This window comes from Cucurbita moschata, unplaced genomic scaffold (genome assembly GCF_002738365.1).
Source record: "Cucurbita moschata cultivar Rifu unplaced genomic scaffold, Cmos_1.0 Cmo_Scf00019, whole genome shotgun sequence".
NCBI lineage: Eukaryota > Viridiplantae > Streptophyta > Magnoliopsida > Cucurbitales > Cucurbitaceae > Cucurbita > Cucurbita moschata.
This window is the reverse complement of record NW_019268535.1, coordinates 2,654,895-2,670,347: the sequence shown is the minus strand read 5'-3', so window position 1 is coordinate 2,670,347 and position 15,453 is coordinate 2,654,895. Positions and strand designations below refer to the sequence as shown.

The 15,453-nt window shown below is 33.8% G+C and overlaps 1 protein-coding gene across 1 annotated transcript; it reads right to left on the bottom strand.

Annotated features, from left to right (window-relative positions):
• Nucleotides 1-796: 796 nt before the first annotated feature.
• Nucleotides 797-2,536, bottom strand: LOC111457022 (probable WRKY transcription factor 65). The gene is made up of 3 exons (XM_023099132.1): nt 2,228-2,536; nt 2,000-2,143; nt 797-1,403 (listed from the first exon to the last, which is right to left on the bottom strand). The coding sequence occupies exons 1-3, from the start codon at nt 2,353-2,355 to the stop codon at nt 851-853; spliced, it is 825 nt and encodes a 274-aa protein (XP_022954900.1). The 5' UTR covers nt 2,356-2,536; the 3' UTR covers nt 797-850.
• Between the last annotated feature and the right edge of the window lie 12,917 nt (nt 2,537-15,453).

The following is a 15,453-nucleotide window of genomic DNA, read 5'->3' as shown; positions in this document are numbered from 1 at the left end:
GTATGCACAGATGTTCTTGTTGTTTTATTATCGTGGTCTTAACTCTTAATATTTTCTTTTATTATTTTTAAATTATCCGTTTTTTTTTGTTCTTTTATGTCGGCATTATTTGTTTTTCTTTATTAAAAATAGATTTATATTCTTAAGTTGTAGAAAAAAAAATTAAAATTTTAAAAAAGTTGGATTAAATTGTAAATTTAATACCAACCATTTAGCGAAAATTATAATTTAATTTCTACGATTTTAAAAGTTAAATTTTATTTTTTAGATTGAATAAAATTCATATAATATAGTTATAAATGTTTTATCAAACTCGTCGGATTTAATCATAAAAATTAAATTCTAATTTATTTTTCAAATAATAATGACCAAATTTTTAGTTTAAATTAACTTTTTAAAATTAAAAATGTCTATTAATTCTCGAATTTTAATAAATATTATTTAATTCTTTATCATTATTATTTTTTTTTAATAAAAGTTGTATGATATCTAATTCATTCTAATGCAACTAACTCCCATTTTTAATTATAATAATTTTTTTTCTAAAGAATTATAATTTAAATTTATATAATAATTAAATTTAAATTTATATATATATATATATATATATATATATATATATATATATATATCACAAGCATATAAATAAGAATTTATAATTTTCGATTTATTCGCTAAATTTTTTAAAATATTATTAATTAAAATAAGAATTTAGCCTTAGAATTAAATGAAGCAAGATTTTTTTTTTTTTCTTATAATGCAAATTCGTAAAATATATAGGAAGAAATAAATAAGTTTTAAAAAAAAAAAAACTTCCCGGCATCAATGGCGGACGATGGAGAAGTCCAGCTCATGTGGTGGTTCCGCACCAGGGAGTGATCCGCCGCTGCCCGGCAGCCGGTTGTTCATCCGCCGCCAATCCCCGGGCTCCGCCGTGCCGGAACACCAACGAACACTCCGGCAACTCCCCGAGATCCGCAAACAGTGAGTCGTCCACGTCATTATCTCCCATCGGAAAAAGCATTGCCACGTCACTTGAAATCGAATCTCCCAATCCACTCGAGCATCCAGAAAAAATGGAGTTCTCGAGAACAGTGGACGACGTCGTTTCCATTTCCCCGAACCAACTGAACTCGTCCCCCGTTATCAACGACTCCTCTCCCATATCCACGAACTTCTCTTCCACTTCCGGTTCCGGTTCTGGGTGAACCGGTACACTCTCCGGCGAACCGGGTTTCTCCACGGCGGCGGCTTGGTGGTGATTATTGATGTTTCTAGAAACTGGACCGGAGTGATTATGTTCACACGAATATGAAATCACCAACATGGTTGGATCAAGCCGATTCCTCTCTACTTGTTTCCTCGCCGGACATCCCTTTGAACTACTACACCTATAATACGCCCTAAAAAAAAATTGAAACTTTTAAAATTATAAGAATGTGAGATTCCACGTCAATTAGGTAGGAAAATGAAACATCGTTTACAAGGGTGTGAAAATCTAGCGGACGCATTTTAGGGGAAGCCCAAAAAGACAAATAAACGTTAGCGGTGGGCTTGAGATGTTACAAATGGTATTAGAGCTAGACACAGTTTGATGTGCGAGCGAGGAGGATGAGTCTCAGAGGGGTGGACATGAGGTGATGTGCCACGATGCTAGACCCTGAAAGGGGAGATGGTGGGGGTCCCACATCGATTGAAGAAAGGGACGAGTACTAGCAAGGATGCTGGACATTGAAGAGAATGAATTGTGAGATTCAACATCGGTTGGAAAGAGAATGAAACATTCCTCGTAAGAGCGTGGAAACCTCTCCCTACTAATCACATTTTAAAAACCTTGAGAAAAATCTCAAAACAGAAAGCACAAAACTGACAATATCTGCTCGTTGTAGATTTGGGCCCTTGTATATAAAAGATCAAATCGAAACGAAATATCGAAACCCAAATAAGAACAACCAAATTGAAACAAAACCCATATCATAAAATTTGAAATTGAGCTCACCTTGGATAAGGGGAGCCTTTGATGGGTTTTTGACCATACTTTCTCCAAGCCCAAGAATCAGGAGGAGGAGTAGTAGAACCAGAAGAATTCCTTGGGGTATCACCATTAATTCTCACCGACACCACTTTCTTCTTCATCCCTCTTCTACAAATCACATATACATAAATAAAGAAAAAAAATGAAACCCCATGGAATTAAGCAATTGGGTTAATCAAAATAGGAGCTGACCTGCCCTTCTTGGCGGCGGCGGCGGCGGCGGAAGTAGAAGGCGGAGAATCAGGGCCTTTCTCGTCGCTATCATCTAAGGGATCACCGGAATAGAATTGGTGGCGGTTGTTGTTGAAGGTGGCATCCATGTTATTACGGCGGCCGCCGGAGTAGCCACAGATGGGATGTTGTTTTTTTTAAGGTAATGGCTGCCGGAAAAGTTTACGATGAAGAAGAAGGAGGCGGAGGGGGAAATTAATGTGGTTTTTTGAGGAATTAAAAAAATGGGGTTTGGAGTTGACGAATATATTAGCGGAGGGACGTGCGATTATCTAATCTCTCTTCAATTTGGTGATATTATAATCCATAATTTGTCGCTATTTTGATTCTGACAAATAAGAACAAATTTCTATTTTTCAATTTCCATTTCATTAAAATTAATTTCATTTTTTTAATTAAAAAAATTTGGGGTTGGGAGGAAAATGATGGAGGCTTGTGGGGTCTTAATTCGGAGAATTGGGACTACATTACGAGAGCTGCACGGGTTGAATTGGGTTGGGTCAAATTTTTTTTTTTTTTTGGACCAACTCAAGATTTCAAGTTGGGTTGGATTAAGTTGTTTTTAAAAATTATTTACTGTACATGTTACAAAGCCAGTAGTGCGAAGCGACCATGCGTTGGATTATGACTGAACGCCTCTAAGTCAGAATCTGGGCTAGAAATGCTCCCATAGCTTGATTGCCGACCAGCATCGTATGACCGTTCGAAAAAATCGTATCTAGATCTGACCGACCAAAAATACCTCAAAATGTAGTATATAGGGGGTGACTAGTCTACATGGGCTGGGCATGGGGGTACCCTTATATCTTCTGCCACACCTTTTGGCGTGCTCCTGGCACCGGCCTATGGGCTCCCCATTCGACTCGTTTTGAAACACAGACCAAGGAGTTTGACATGAGTGCAAGTTAACGGGTGAGTAAACTTAGGTGTTTGGTCAATTAAGACAGCAGGACGGTGGTCATGGAAGTCGAAACCTACTAAGGAGTGTGTAACAACTCACCTGCCGAATCAACTAGCCTGATAGCTATAACTAAAATCTTATAAAATTCAAATATTAAATATTTAAGTCACAATATACCATTTAATATTAGTTATAAACATAAAAATAAGGTAAAGTTGGGTTGAGTTGTAACCCTATTTTGAGGTGTAAGGTAACGAACTTTTGAATTTTAAAAAATTCAACCCAACCCAAAGTGTAAAAATATAACTCAACCTAACCTTTATGGTTTGAATTGGATAATCCGAACTAATCGGATCATTGAGTCATACGAATACCTCTACTATGTTTGACGGTAAATAGTTTGATAACGAATTATGTAAAAAAGTAGATAATAAAGTACGAAAACTTGCTCTGTAAAAAAAAAAATTTCATAGAGGAAGTTTTATTGTACATGCATCAAATTAACGAACCAATACTATGTAATGCCTAATGCTCGAGATTTAGATGGGCCCAACATTTTCCTACTTCCCTTGAAACATGACCAATTTACATACTTATCTCGAGGTGCTTCTAAAATTGAAAACAATTCTCATAAACAAAGGCGAGTTATTTATGCATGCTTTTTTTTCTTACTAACACGCTTTCTAGAATTTTTTTTAATAATAGATCACTCAGTATAGAATTACTCTAAGCCAAACACGTTTAACTTTCAACTTATTACGATCGAGCCACTAAAACGAAATGTGCACCTTTTAAGTCTTTTTTAACCATTATTCTCGAAATTGCTCTCATTTGAACGTAGTTTTGGTTCGTTCATGTGTCACTTCTTTACTCAGATGTCACACAGGATGAATTGTTCCATACAAATTGCAATTTTATGAACCTAATCATTTGTTTGCTAAATTAATAAAAATACCTTTGAATTTTTCAAGTTCTCTCATAAATAATTTTAAACTTCCAAAAAATTTCAAAAATACTTAGTTTGGATACTTTCAAAATATTTAAAAAAATACTCTTCCATTTTCAAAAGTTTGGCTAATACTTATGAACTTTTATTTATAAAAAAAAAAACTTAAAAAATACTATTAAATTTTTTTAAAAAAATTTAAAAACATTTTTAATGTCGGTACCACGTTTCAAAATACTCGTGAATTTTTTAAAATAACATTAAAATATTTGTAGACAATCTATAAGGTGTCGATTTTTTTATAAAAGTAAAAAATGTTAATGTTACTTTCAAAATTTTATGGATAATTTTTACCATAGACTAATGGTAAAAGTATTTTTTTTAATTTTTTTTTAAAAAGCTGAAGGGTATTAATGCTTCTAAAGTTCAAGGGTATTTTTGAAACACAGGCAAAATACCATATATTCCTAAATTTTTAAAGAAAAACATAAAAATCAAATAAATACAAATAAGATTATAAAATTTTTAAAAGTCAAAACTATAAATTAACGAAAATATTAGTAATCTAATCAGGGGCAAATTGTGAAATTAGGCAATTTTCAAAATTGTTTGGCCAAAAATTTCAAAGATATTATATAATAATAAACATTGGAGTAAAGTTATGTATACTTTTAGCCGTAAATTAATCTTACAAGTAAACCATAATTAAATATAAGTAATTATGAAAGATAATGTTAATTTTATGTTAAAAAAAGTAGACTTTAAGCCACATTTAATTACCTTAACTACCCCTAACTTAAGGTAATTAAATATAACCTAAATTAATAAAAACATCCTTCAATTTTTCATTTTTCTTCCAAAGTTTTAATAATATCTTCAAATAAACTAAAAAAAATTTAAAAAATACTCTTAAATTATCCAAAAAAAACTAAAAAAATATTATTACCGTTTGTTTGGGACGGTTAATACTTCATTTTAAAAATATCCTTAAATTTTCCCAAATGTTTCAAATATACTGTACCAGTTTTCAAAAGTTTCATTTAATACTATTAAAAAAATTTAAAAAAAGACTTAAAAAATACCATTAAATGTTTTTAAAAAAATTTAAAAATACTTGAACAGTTGGTACTTGTTTCAAACATATTCATAAACTTTTGGAAATACATTAAAACGTTTGTAAATAATTTATGAGATGTGACGTTAATATTGATTTTTAAGGGTAATATTTAAACCTAATATTAATGGTAAATATATCTTTTAATTTTTTTAAAATGGGTTGAAAAGGGTATTAATGATTTTTTTTTTTAAGTTTTAAATTATTTTTTAAATAAAGAATTAACCAAAATTTATTATTAAAACTTTTGAAAAATTTATCCGTATTTTTTGACATTTTTTTAATTTAAAGTTTTTATAAATATTTTTTTTTAGATAAAGTACAAATTTCGAGAGTATTTTTATTAAATTAATTACAACTACCCTAATTAATTAAGGATTAATCACATGGTGTTGGCTACAATGAAGGAGAAGAGAGATTCTTCCAAAGAAGAATCTTTTATTTCATTGGCATAAATCTTAGTTGTAATATTAAACATAATTAATGAGCTTTTAAATGGTGCAATTAGCATAAAGATGAGTAACATTAGTATATATTTGTCACAATATTCACATATTTTTAAATCCTTAATCAAAATTATTTAAAAGAGTCAACTATAATGCGAACTACCATTACTATTGTTTAATGTGGCTCAAATCGAATAATAACACGTGGTTGTAGTCGTGGCAGATCCAAAACTTTATGATAACGACATGATTCATTTATATTAGGTTACGTTTTTAGAGAAATACCCGTCTTTGCTTCCTGTTTCAGTTATTATTCTCACAAAATTATAGATCTGTGAAAAATGTTCTATTAGACCGATTTTGTGTGTAATAAGTCCTACTTGCATCCTACCAACACGAGCCCTGCCAACATGGTCATATCACTTAGAAAAATTCTCCTGCATCCCCACAGGCCAACACGAGTTCTTCCAGCATGCTTTGTATTCACTCACAAAACTTAACCATGAAGTTTTTATGATTGGACCATTGAAAAAGAAGGTGCACCTCGATAGTATGAGTAGTGACCTTTTAAATCTTTATTAGCTTGTTTATCATTAGAACCGCTCTCATTTGGATATAGTACTCCTTCTTTACTCGGGTGTCATAAATAATAATTTAAGGAAACATAAACCGGTGCGTTAAAAAAATTATATAAATTTTTTTTCAAGACAATTTAATTTTTTTAAAAAATAAATGAAAAATGAAATAAGTGACAGAAATGAAAATGAAAATGAAAAAGCTTCTCGTTGTTGTCTGTGGACATCTCTAATAGTAGCGACTCTTGTGAACATGTCTGTTGTGGTGTCGATCTTAAGAGAGAGAAACCGTCAATCTAATTATTTTTTAATTAATGGATGCGTGAAGCAATCAATCAAAACCAATCATATAAATTAATTATATAGTTTGACTAGGTCGGATTAATACCAAATTCAAATCCCTTTGTTTTAATTAAAAACCCTAAACGGAATGGATCCATCTTGGAAATGGCACCCAATGGATTTAATTCAATAATCGACTTTTCTTCTACGCCATCCTTAATTGCTAAGTCATTTCTTAATTTTGTCCCTATTAGACATTAATATTATATTTATATTTTCATTATCGTACACAAAATAAAATCATTTTATATAATTTTGAAGATGAGCGCACGGGTTAAGACACGTACTCTCGATCGAAAATTCATAGGTTGAAGTTTGCAGCACTATGATTTACTCAAGTCTATGCGTTGTGTTGCCTTTCTCGCTTACCGTCTATAACATTGCTTTCAACCTTTCTTTTAATCTTACTTTGGAGCTCTCTTTCAAAAATCTATCTGCCTCTGTTATCTTAAAAACTTTATTCTCAAACCGAGCTAGAAACTTAAGCATACATCGTCAAGCTGTAGGCGAAGCAATTTTGAGTTGGCTGACTCACTTGGTCTTGAGAGTGAGTGTTGCACAATTACTTGTAAACGTTACGAGGAATGCGATTATGACATCTAGCACAGTCTTGATCCATTGGATCATTGTTGGGTCTGAATTAAATAAAGAAATGGGAAAATGTGATGTGATGTTCATGCAAAGACGCTCTAAGCTAAAAGGAAAAAGGAATTGAGACACCTCATAATACGAACGTTAAGGATGAAAGGAATTGTGCTAAATGCCCAACTCCTCACCTTAGCCTCGACACGTCGTTGAGGATCCCGCCAGATTCTAAGAGGCAGTCATCTTGCATGTCTTCAACAGATCTTACATGCATTAATGTGCAGGTTTCTCTTGTTTTACTAACCACATCTTTTCATTCTCAAACATATTTTACCATTGTTGTCACGGGAAGGTCATTATGATCATTACCATGTCCAAATTTTAAAAACAACATAGATGAATCAATGATGAACATACAACTACAAGAAGGAAGGCCAGTTAGTATACATCTACATCTATACATACATATATGATATACATACACTATTTATAAGATGTGGAAACCTTACCCTTATATATATATATATATATATATATGATATATATACAGGACAACGAAACACTATTTATAAGGGTGTGGAAACCTTTCCCAAGCATATACGTTTAAAAGCTTTGAGGGGAAGCCCGAGAAGGAAAGTCCAAAGAGGACAATATCTGCTAGCGGTGTGCTTGAACCGTTACAAATGGTATCAGAGCTAGACCTGGTGGTGGGGTCCCACATCGATGGGAGAAGGGAACAAGTGCTAGCTCGGACGTTGAGCCCCGAAATAGATTGTGAGAATTCATGTTGGTTGGGGAGGAGAACGAAACCCCTTAAGATATGGAGAACTTTCCCACGTAGTTACATTATATATATATAAATAAATGGGTTTGTAAATTGACATAAAATATACAGATGAGGTGAGAGTAGCATTATGAAGCAGATCTCCTTTTGACAGAGAATTCCATTTAATGAAGCTACCGATCGCCAAAGATGTGGCCGCCGCAGCCGCCGTCATTTGCGGCGGCGGAGGAGGAGGAGGTGGGTGATCTGTGTGTTAATGTCCTGCAATTCTGCTGCAACAGTTTGCCTTCTTAAGTAACAAGGTATGTGGGTTTGGTTTTTTCTTCTTTTCATTATTATTATTATTATTTTTGAAAAAATAAAAATAAAAAAACAATTACTGATTTAGAGTGGACTTTGTATAGCTTCCAAATGATTTAGCAATAATTAAAAATTATTATTGAAAAAACCAATATTAATTTTAAAATTCTCTTTTACTATTTAATAATAAAAATAAAAAAAGCATAATTAAATATGTTTTATTGGACAAAAAATATTTAAATTAAAAGGCATGTGAAACTCATCCTAATAAATTATTAAATTATTTTAATATTTTATATAATTGGTTGGGGAAGGCATCTTATTTATCATCTAAACAAATCTTCCATTTTTTTTGGTGAACTATGCTATATTGCTTTTTTCATCCTATTTTTAGAATATTTAGATCATATTTGAATCTAACATTCTTATTAATAATAATAATAATAATAATAATAATAATAATAATAATAATAATAAAATCTCGGGTTTGAAGGGTAGTCCTACTTGTTAATAAATGTTTCAAAACTACCGGTAAGAAATTTGATAGAATATTAGACAGAAAATCAACATAATAGCGATGGGGACATTGTGATGTGAGTAAGAAAAAAATATGTTAAAGAAACTATATTAATTTATGCGGAGGATAGTATTTTCTTTTAGTAGCGGTTCGGTAGGGGATGCAAGTGAATATTAGGGCTATTAGTGCAACTCCGAATTTCAAATTTTAGTTTGAATCTTGGATATGGAACGTTATATATGCTTTTCTAGACTATTACACTTTATTTTGTTTGGAATTTCTTGGGATTGTCGGGATGAAAAACTTAGTAGTATGATTTTTATTCTAAAAAATACCTAAATTCTTATCATAAAATTATTGGGTTTGACCTGTTAGGCTAGTGGTGATATTTTAACAATTCCTGTCGGACATAAGACATTATAGATTAATTTGAAAGAACGACATTTCATTTGGGCATGAGAAGTTACCGGCACTTTCCTAGATGAAGTTTAAAATAATGATATTCTATCACATCGACTTTTCATCCAACCTTTGAACCTATTTTGTAGATCAAAAAACTATATTCTATCTCATTGACTTTTCTTCCAATCTTTAGACCTATTTTCTAGATCAAAGTTAGTGTAAAAGTTGTTTCTTTGGGCTTTTACTCTCGGGCTTCCCCTCAAAATTTTAAAACGTATTTGACATGAAAAGATTTCTTTTGCTCTGATGTGAGATCTCATAATCTACCCCAAAGAAAATGTGTCTACTAGGGAAAGGTTTTCACATCCCTTCTCCAATCGACGTGGGATCTCACAATCCACCCCCTTGAGAGTCCAGCTTTCTCGCTGGCACACCGCCCGGTATCTGACTCTGATGATACCATTTATAACAGCTCTCAAGTTCACCGCTAGCAGATATTGTCCTCTTTAGACTTTTGTATTCGAGTTTCTCCTTAGAATGTTTCGTTTTTCACTCCAACGATAGGTTCTCACAGTTAATTTTAGAACATTTTGTAAGTGTAAACTAAACAAGAGTGAAGAATCGATTGGAAAGGTCCGTATATTCTTGGGATTTCTCATATGAATGAGATAAAAAGAACTAAAGAAGCATCTTCCTCAACTTTCCGACCATCTGCAGCACCAAGAACTTGGAGCCTCACAAATCCAGCCTGAAATATATGTCAGAACCGACGTGGGATCTCACAATCCATCCCCTTGAGGTCCCAATCCATCCCCTTGAGGTCCTGCGACCTCAGTGTCACTTGTTCCTTTCTCCAAGCTCACCGTTAGCAAATATTTTTCTCTTTGAGCTTTCTCTCCTGGGTTTCCCTTCAAAATTTTTAAATCGCGTATGTTAGGAAGAGGTTTTCACACCCTTATAAAAAATGATTTGTTCTCCACCACCAATGTGGGATCTCACACATCCTTTCAATGTAGTATCGGTAATTAATTCATATACCCTTTATGAGTCCCTAGACTTACTCATGTTCAACTAATGTAAAATCCTAATCTTTCAATTTTGTCTCGAGTAGATCTATGAATTTCAAAAATTGACGAATAAGTCAATGATTTATATTACGGCCGATAGCGAGGAGGCTGAGCCTTGAAGGGGGTAGACATGAGACGATGTGCTAGCAAGGACGCTAGGCTCGAAAGGGGGTAAATTTAGGGGTCCCACATCAATTGAAGAAGAGAATGAGTATCAGCAAGATGATGTCCTCGAAGGAGGTGGATTGTGAGATCCCATATCGGTTGGAGAGAAGAACGAAACATTCTTTATAAGGGTGTGAAAACCTCTCCTTACCCAACCCATTTTAAAAATCTTGAGGGGAATACTAAAATGGAAAGCCCAAAAAGACAATATCCACTGACTTTGAGCTTGTGGTGTTACAATTTATTAGACAAAACTTTAAAAGTTTAAAAATCCAGAGACCAAATAAGTACACGTTGAATGGAGAAAGAGAAGATTTGAAGAGACTCTACTCGACAAACGGTTCGATTATCGAACCATATTGTGATTGTTGTAGGTCCCACACTTTCATCCCCTCCATGTGTTGTTGAAGTTGTATGGGAGAGTAAATGGCAGGGCAATTCTCCTTTGGCAAAGAAACAAACAAATGCATTGTCATTAGCATTTGGAATGAATCAAATGAATGGTTTGATCATGTTCTTGCCAAAGGAGAATTACACTGTCATTCCTCAACCCCAACCCTATGATTTTGCTATCTCTTGGTGCACTCATGAGTAGCCTTTTAAATCCTCATGATCCGCACCTCCCCTTGGATATGCTAATGAAATAAACCAATGGCATAGAAGCATATGCCACTTTTGCTATTCCTTCAGTCCCTTTACTTCTTTTTGTCCATCATTTTCATTGCCATGAAGATTTAAGGTAAGAATATTCGAGATTAGGAACAAAGTTCTTGAGCCAAAGCTTTATCCATGTTTCAATCATTACACAAACTAAGCACCAAATTTCCCAAATCTTTTCTTCATCTGTCTCCTTCAAGCAGTGGAAGGATTGCTGAGTGGCTATCTAAGAAACTCATATATATCTCAGTGCAGATTAAGCCTAACCCTTCTACCCCGGCTTCGTGTAACGGTCCAGATCCACGCTACCAGATATTGTCCTTTTTGGGCTTTCCCTTTTGGGCTTCCCCTCAAGGCTTTAAAACGCGTATGCTAGAAAAGGTTTCCACATCTTTATAAAGGGTGTTTCGTTCTCCTCCCCAACCAATGTGAGACTCTCACACTTGGTCTAAAAAAATATCACTCAACTTTCAAAAGTTTCAATATGAACTTTAGAAAGTTTCAATATGAACTTTAAAAAATAGTTTGACGGTTAATTTTGGTTGGATACTGTTGATACTTTGTTTCAAAAAATATTTTCAACTGTGGAAAAGGTTTCAAAAATACCAATTTTAACTTTAAAAGTGTATTATGGTTTGACACGATACTTTATTTAAAAAATCAACATTATAGTTTGACATGATCAATTTTGCTTGTGGAGTGATTCAAATTTCAAATAAGTTTTTTTTGTCTTGAGATATTTGATCAACAAGGTAATCTAAATTTTACTTTCACTTGACGTGATTCTTTATCGTTTTGGGGTTTTTTGGTATTTTCGATTTAAAGGTCTTGTTCTTCAATAAGGTTGTTAGATCAATCTCTTAAGAGTAGGTACGGATTTTAGCATTTGTGATCCAGAGATTTGCATATCCACGAGAGTTCTTAAATCCAATTGGTTAAAATTTTCATATCATTAAAAGGAAATGAAATTTGTCCATTATGCTTCTTAACTCATGAACTTGTTCCTTTACGTTTCTTGTGTTTAGATTTGCATACTAGCCTCGTTCAAGTAAACTTACTCAAGCTATCTTGTAGAGTGATTTGAAATTGAGTTTAGAAACAAATTTTCTATATTTTTGATCAAATTATGTGAGATCTCATATCAGTTAGAGAGGTGAACAAAACATCCCTTAAAAGGGTGTGTAAATCTCTCCCTAACATACGCGGTTTAAAACATTAAGTGAAAGTCCGAAAGGGTAAACCCAAAGACGACAATACCTGCTCGCAATAGGCTTGTACTGTTACATATTGATCATTAAAGTAAATGTAGGGTTGATTCCTCGTCATTTTTAGAGTTCTTAAATATTTTAGATTTAAAGATCTTGTCCTTCGACAGACGGAATGATTTCAATTTTTTCTTCGTTTTTTATATTTACAACTCTTTCATAAGGCTGTTGATTAAAGACATGAAAAGGGCCAAAAGAAAAAGGTGGCCAAAGGGCAAAGAAAAGAAGCCAAGGGGCAGCATAACCCAAAGGCCAAAAGGAGGATAAGAATAAGAACTCATGAACAGAATATAGTGTTCTGTGTGACATAGTTGTTTTACTTGGTTGATTCTCATGATTTGTAAGTACAATTATTACAGTGACAGTAATAATATAAGGGTTGTGAGCTGCAACCAAAAGGGATTATTCCAAGAGCATATAATTTTATGTTTCTTGGCTTTACAAAGTGTTGAAATTCTTGCACCAAAAAAGTGGTCTGAAAGTATCACCTCTTCCTCCTTCCCTTTACTTTTTCTCTTTAAAAAGTGGATTACTTGAAGCGTTTTCGTAACCATCGTTTATATCGAAACTTTACGCGTATTTCGTCGTGAATTTGAATGAGAATACATTTGGTCATGGTAAAAAAAAAAAAAAAAAAACATAGTATGTTTTCGTGGAAATTGAGTAAATAGAATAAACAAGAGTAGTTAAATGAGTTATTGAAGGAAATTAAGTAAAATGAGAAGTGCGGAAAAATCAAAGAAATTGAGTAAATAGAATAAACAAGAGTAGTTAAATGAGTTATCGAAGGAAATTAAGTAAAATGAGAAGGGCGGAAAAATCAAAGAAATCAATAGAGAAAGGAGGCAATACGACGTTTGTAATAGCCCAAGCACACCGCTAGCAGATATTGTTCGCTTTAGCCCATTACGTATCGTTGTCAGTTTTCCGGTTTTAAAACAGGTCTGTTAGGGAGAGATTTAACACAAAGAAATGTTTTGTTCTCATTTCCAACCAATGTGGGATCTCACAATCTACACCCTTGGGGGCCAGCGTCCTCGCGAGCACACGACCTAGTGTCGGGCTCTATTACTATTTGTAACGGCCCAAGTTTACCACTAACAAATATTGTCTGCTTTTACTCGTTACGTATCACTATCAGCCTCACGTTTTCTAAAACACGTCTGTTAGGGAGAGATTTCAACACCTTTATAAGAAATGTTTTCTTCCCATTTCCAACGGACGTGAGATCTCACAATCTACCCCTTGGGGGTCAGCTTCCTTGCTAGCACACCACCCAGTATCTGGTTCTAATACCATTTGTAATAGTCCAAGTTTACCGCTAACAGATATTGTCTACTTTTGCCCGTTACATATCGTCATTAGCCTCACGTTTTCTAAAATACGTCTGTTAGGGAGAGATTTACACACCCTTATAAAAAAAATGTTTCGTTCTTCTCTCCAATCGATGTGGGATCTCACAACGTCCCAACGCTACAAAAAAACCAAAGAAAAAATATAGCTTCATGGTACTACATCGCAACAACACTATGCTAGCTAATGTGCGTAAAAATAGCACTAAAACTCGGCACACGTAAAAATGCTTACCACAAATATACGAATCAAGTTTTAATATAGTGTACAAATAATTACGAGTGTCATGTCATTAAAATTGGATTTACAAGTTAAATTTTATATAGTCTTGTTTATTTCATGTCTCCATTTCGAAAAAGGAAAATCCCGATTTCTAATCTCGAACACGATTTGGAACCGAGCCATGTGGTTGAATGATTTAGGGAAGTGGAGAGTTGAGAAGGGAATCTCATCCCCAAGTAGCATTATACTAATATACACATATTTCAAAGGGGTAGCATTGTGCTTGGAATATGCTGATCTCTCCACATCATCAACATTGGCGATGTGAAGGTTTGTTCAAAAGCTTTATATAGAGATGGAAGGTAATGAAAGAAAGTGCATTGAAATGAAGATGAACAATGAGCATGAAGTGCATTGGATGGATTTCTGGGCAATTACTCCATTGGCAGATGGTTTTTGATTAATGCCCAATCAACTTACTGCCAAAGGAGATTTGCCCCGTAATGCACCTATGCAAGTTACTCGATATAGGTGTCTCAATTGTTCAAGACTCGAGTCAAGACATAGGCAAGTTCTTTCTGTGATATCCCACGTTAGTTGGGGTGGAGAACGAAACACCCTTTATAATAGTGTGGAAACCTTTCACTAAAACTTTTAGGAGAAGTCCGGAAGGGAAAACCCAAAGAGAACAATATCTCCTAGTGGTGGGCTTGGGCCGTTAAAAATGGTATCAGAGCTAGACACCAGACTATGTGTGAGGTTGTTCCCCAAAGAGGGTAGACATGAGGCGGTGTGCCAGTAAGGATGTTGGGCCTCAATGGGGGTGGGGTGGATTTGGTGGTGGTCCCACATCAATTGGAGAAAGAACGAGTGCCAGCGAGGACGCTGGGCCCTAAAGGTGGGTGGATTGTGATATCCCACATTGGTCGGGGAGGAAAACGAAACGCCCTTTGTAGTGGTGTGGAAAGCTTTCCCTAGCATACGCGTTTTAAAGTCTTGAGGGGAAGCCCGGAAGGAAAAACCCAAAGAGAATAATATCTACTAGCGGTGGATCTAGACCATCAAATGCTCAATATACGTCTTCTAGACAAGGTATTTTGAAATTATTTATAAGCATGACTTTTTTTCTTCTTTAATATTTGTCTTTTGATGATGTAAATGCATTTGTTGGTATTTATGTCATAAAATTTGGTAATTAAATATTTATTTTTAATTATTTTATTTTCAATTTAATATTATGCATGATATAAAAAATTCAATATTATTAGTATAATGTTGAATAGTACGTGGTTGATATATATTAGGATCTATAGTACACGGATAATGTTGAGTGACTTGTCGTGGTCAAACTGTTGATACAATCCACTTTGTAGTTGTTACAAATGATTTGATTCTAATCGTTCATGTGAATACATGTGAGTGGAGGTATCCTATAATGAGTTTATACAAGACAACCACGAAATATTTAGTCTCTTTTTCTAAATCTGTTAATTGAGAATATTAATATTTCATAAGATGATCATATGTCACTCCATCTTAATATTGA

Excerpts from the sequence above, each read along its gene's own strand:
- LOC111457022 (XM_023099132.1), bottom strand. The coding sequence starts at position 2,355 with ATGGATGCCACCTTCAACAACAACCGCCACCAATTCTATTCCGGTGAT. Across the intron at positions 2,144-2,227 it reads GCCGCCGCCAAGAAGGGCAG|AAGAGGGATGAAGAAGAAAG; the intron begins GTCAGCTCCTAT and ends TGTGATTTGTAG. Across the intron at positions 1,404-1,999 it reads AAAGGCTCCCCTTATCCAAG|GGCGTATTATAGGTGTAGTA; the intron begins GTGAGCTCAATT and ends ATTTTTTTTTAG.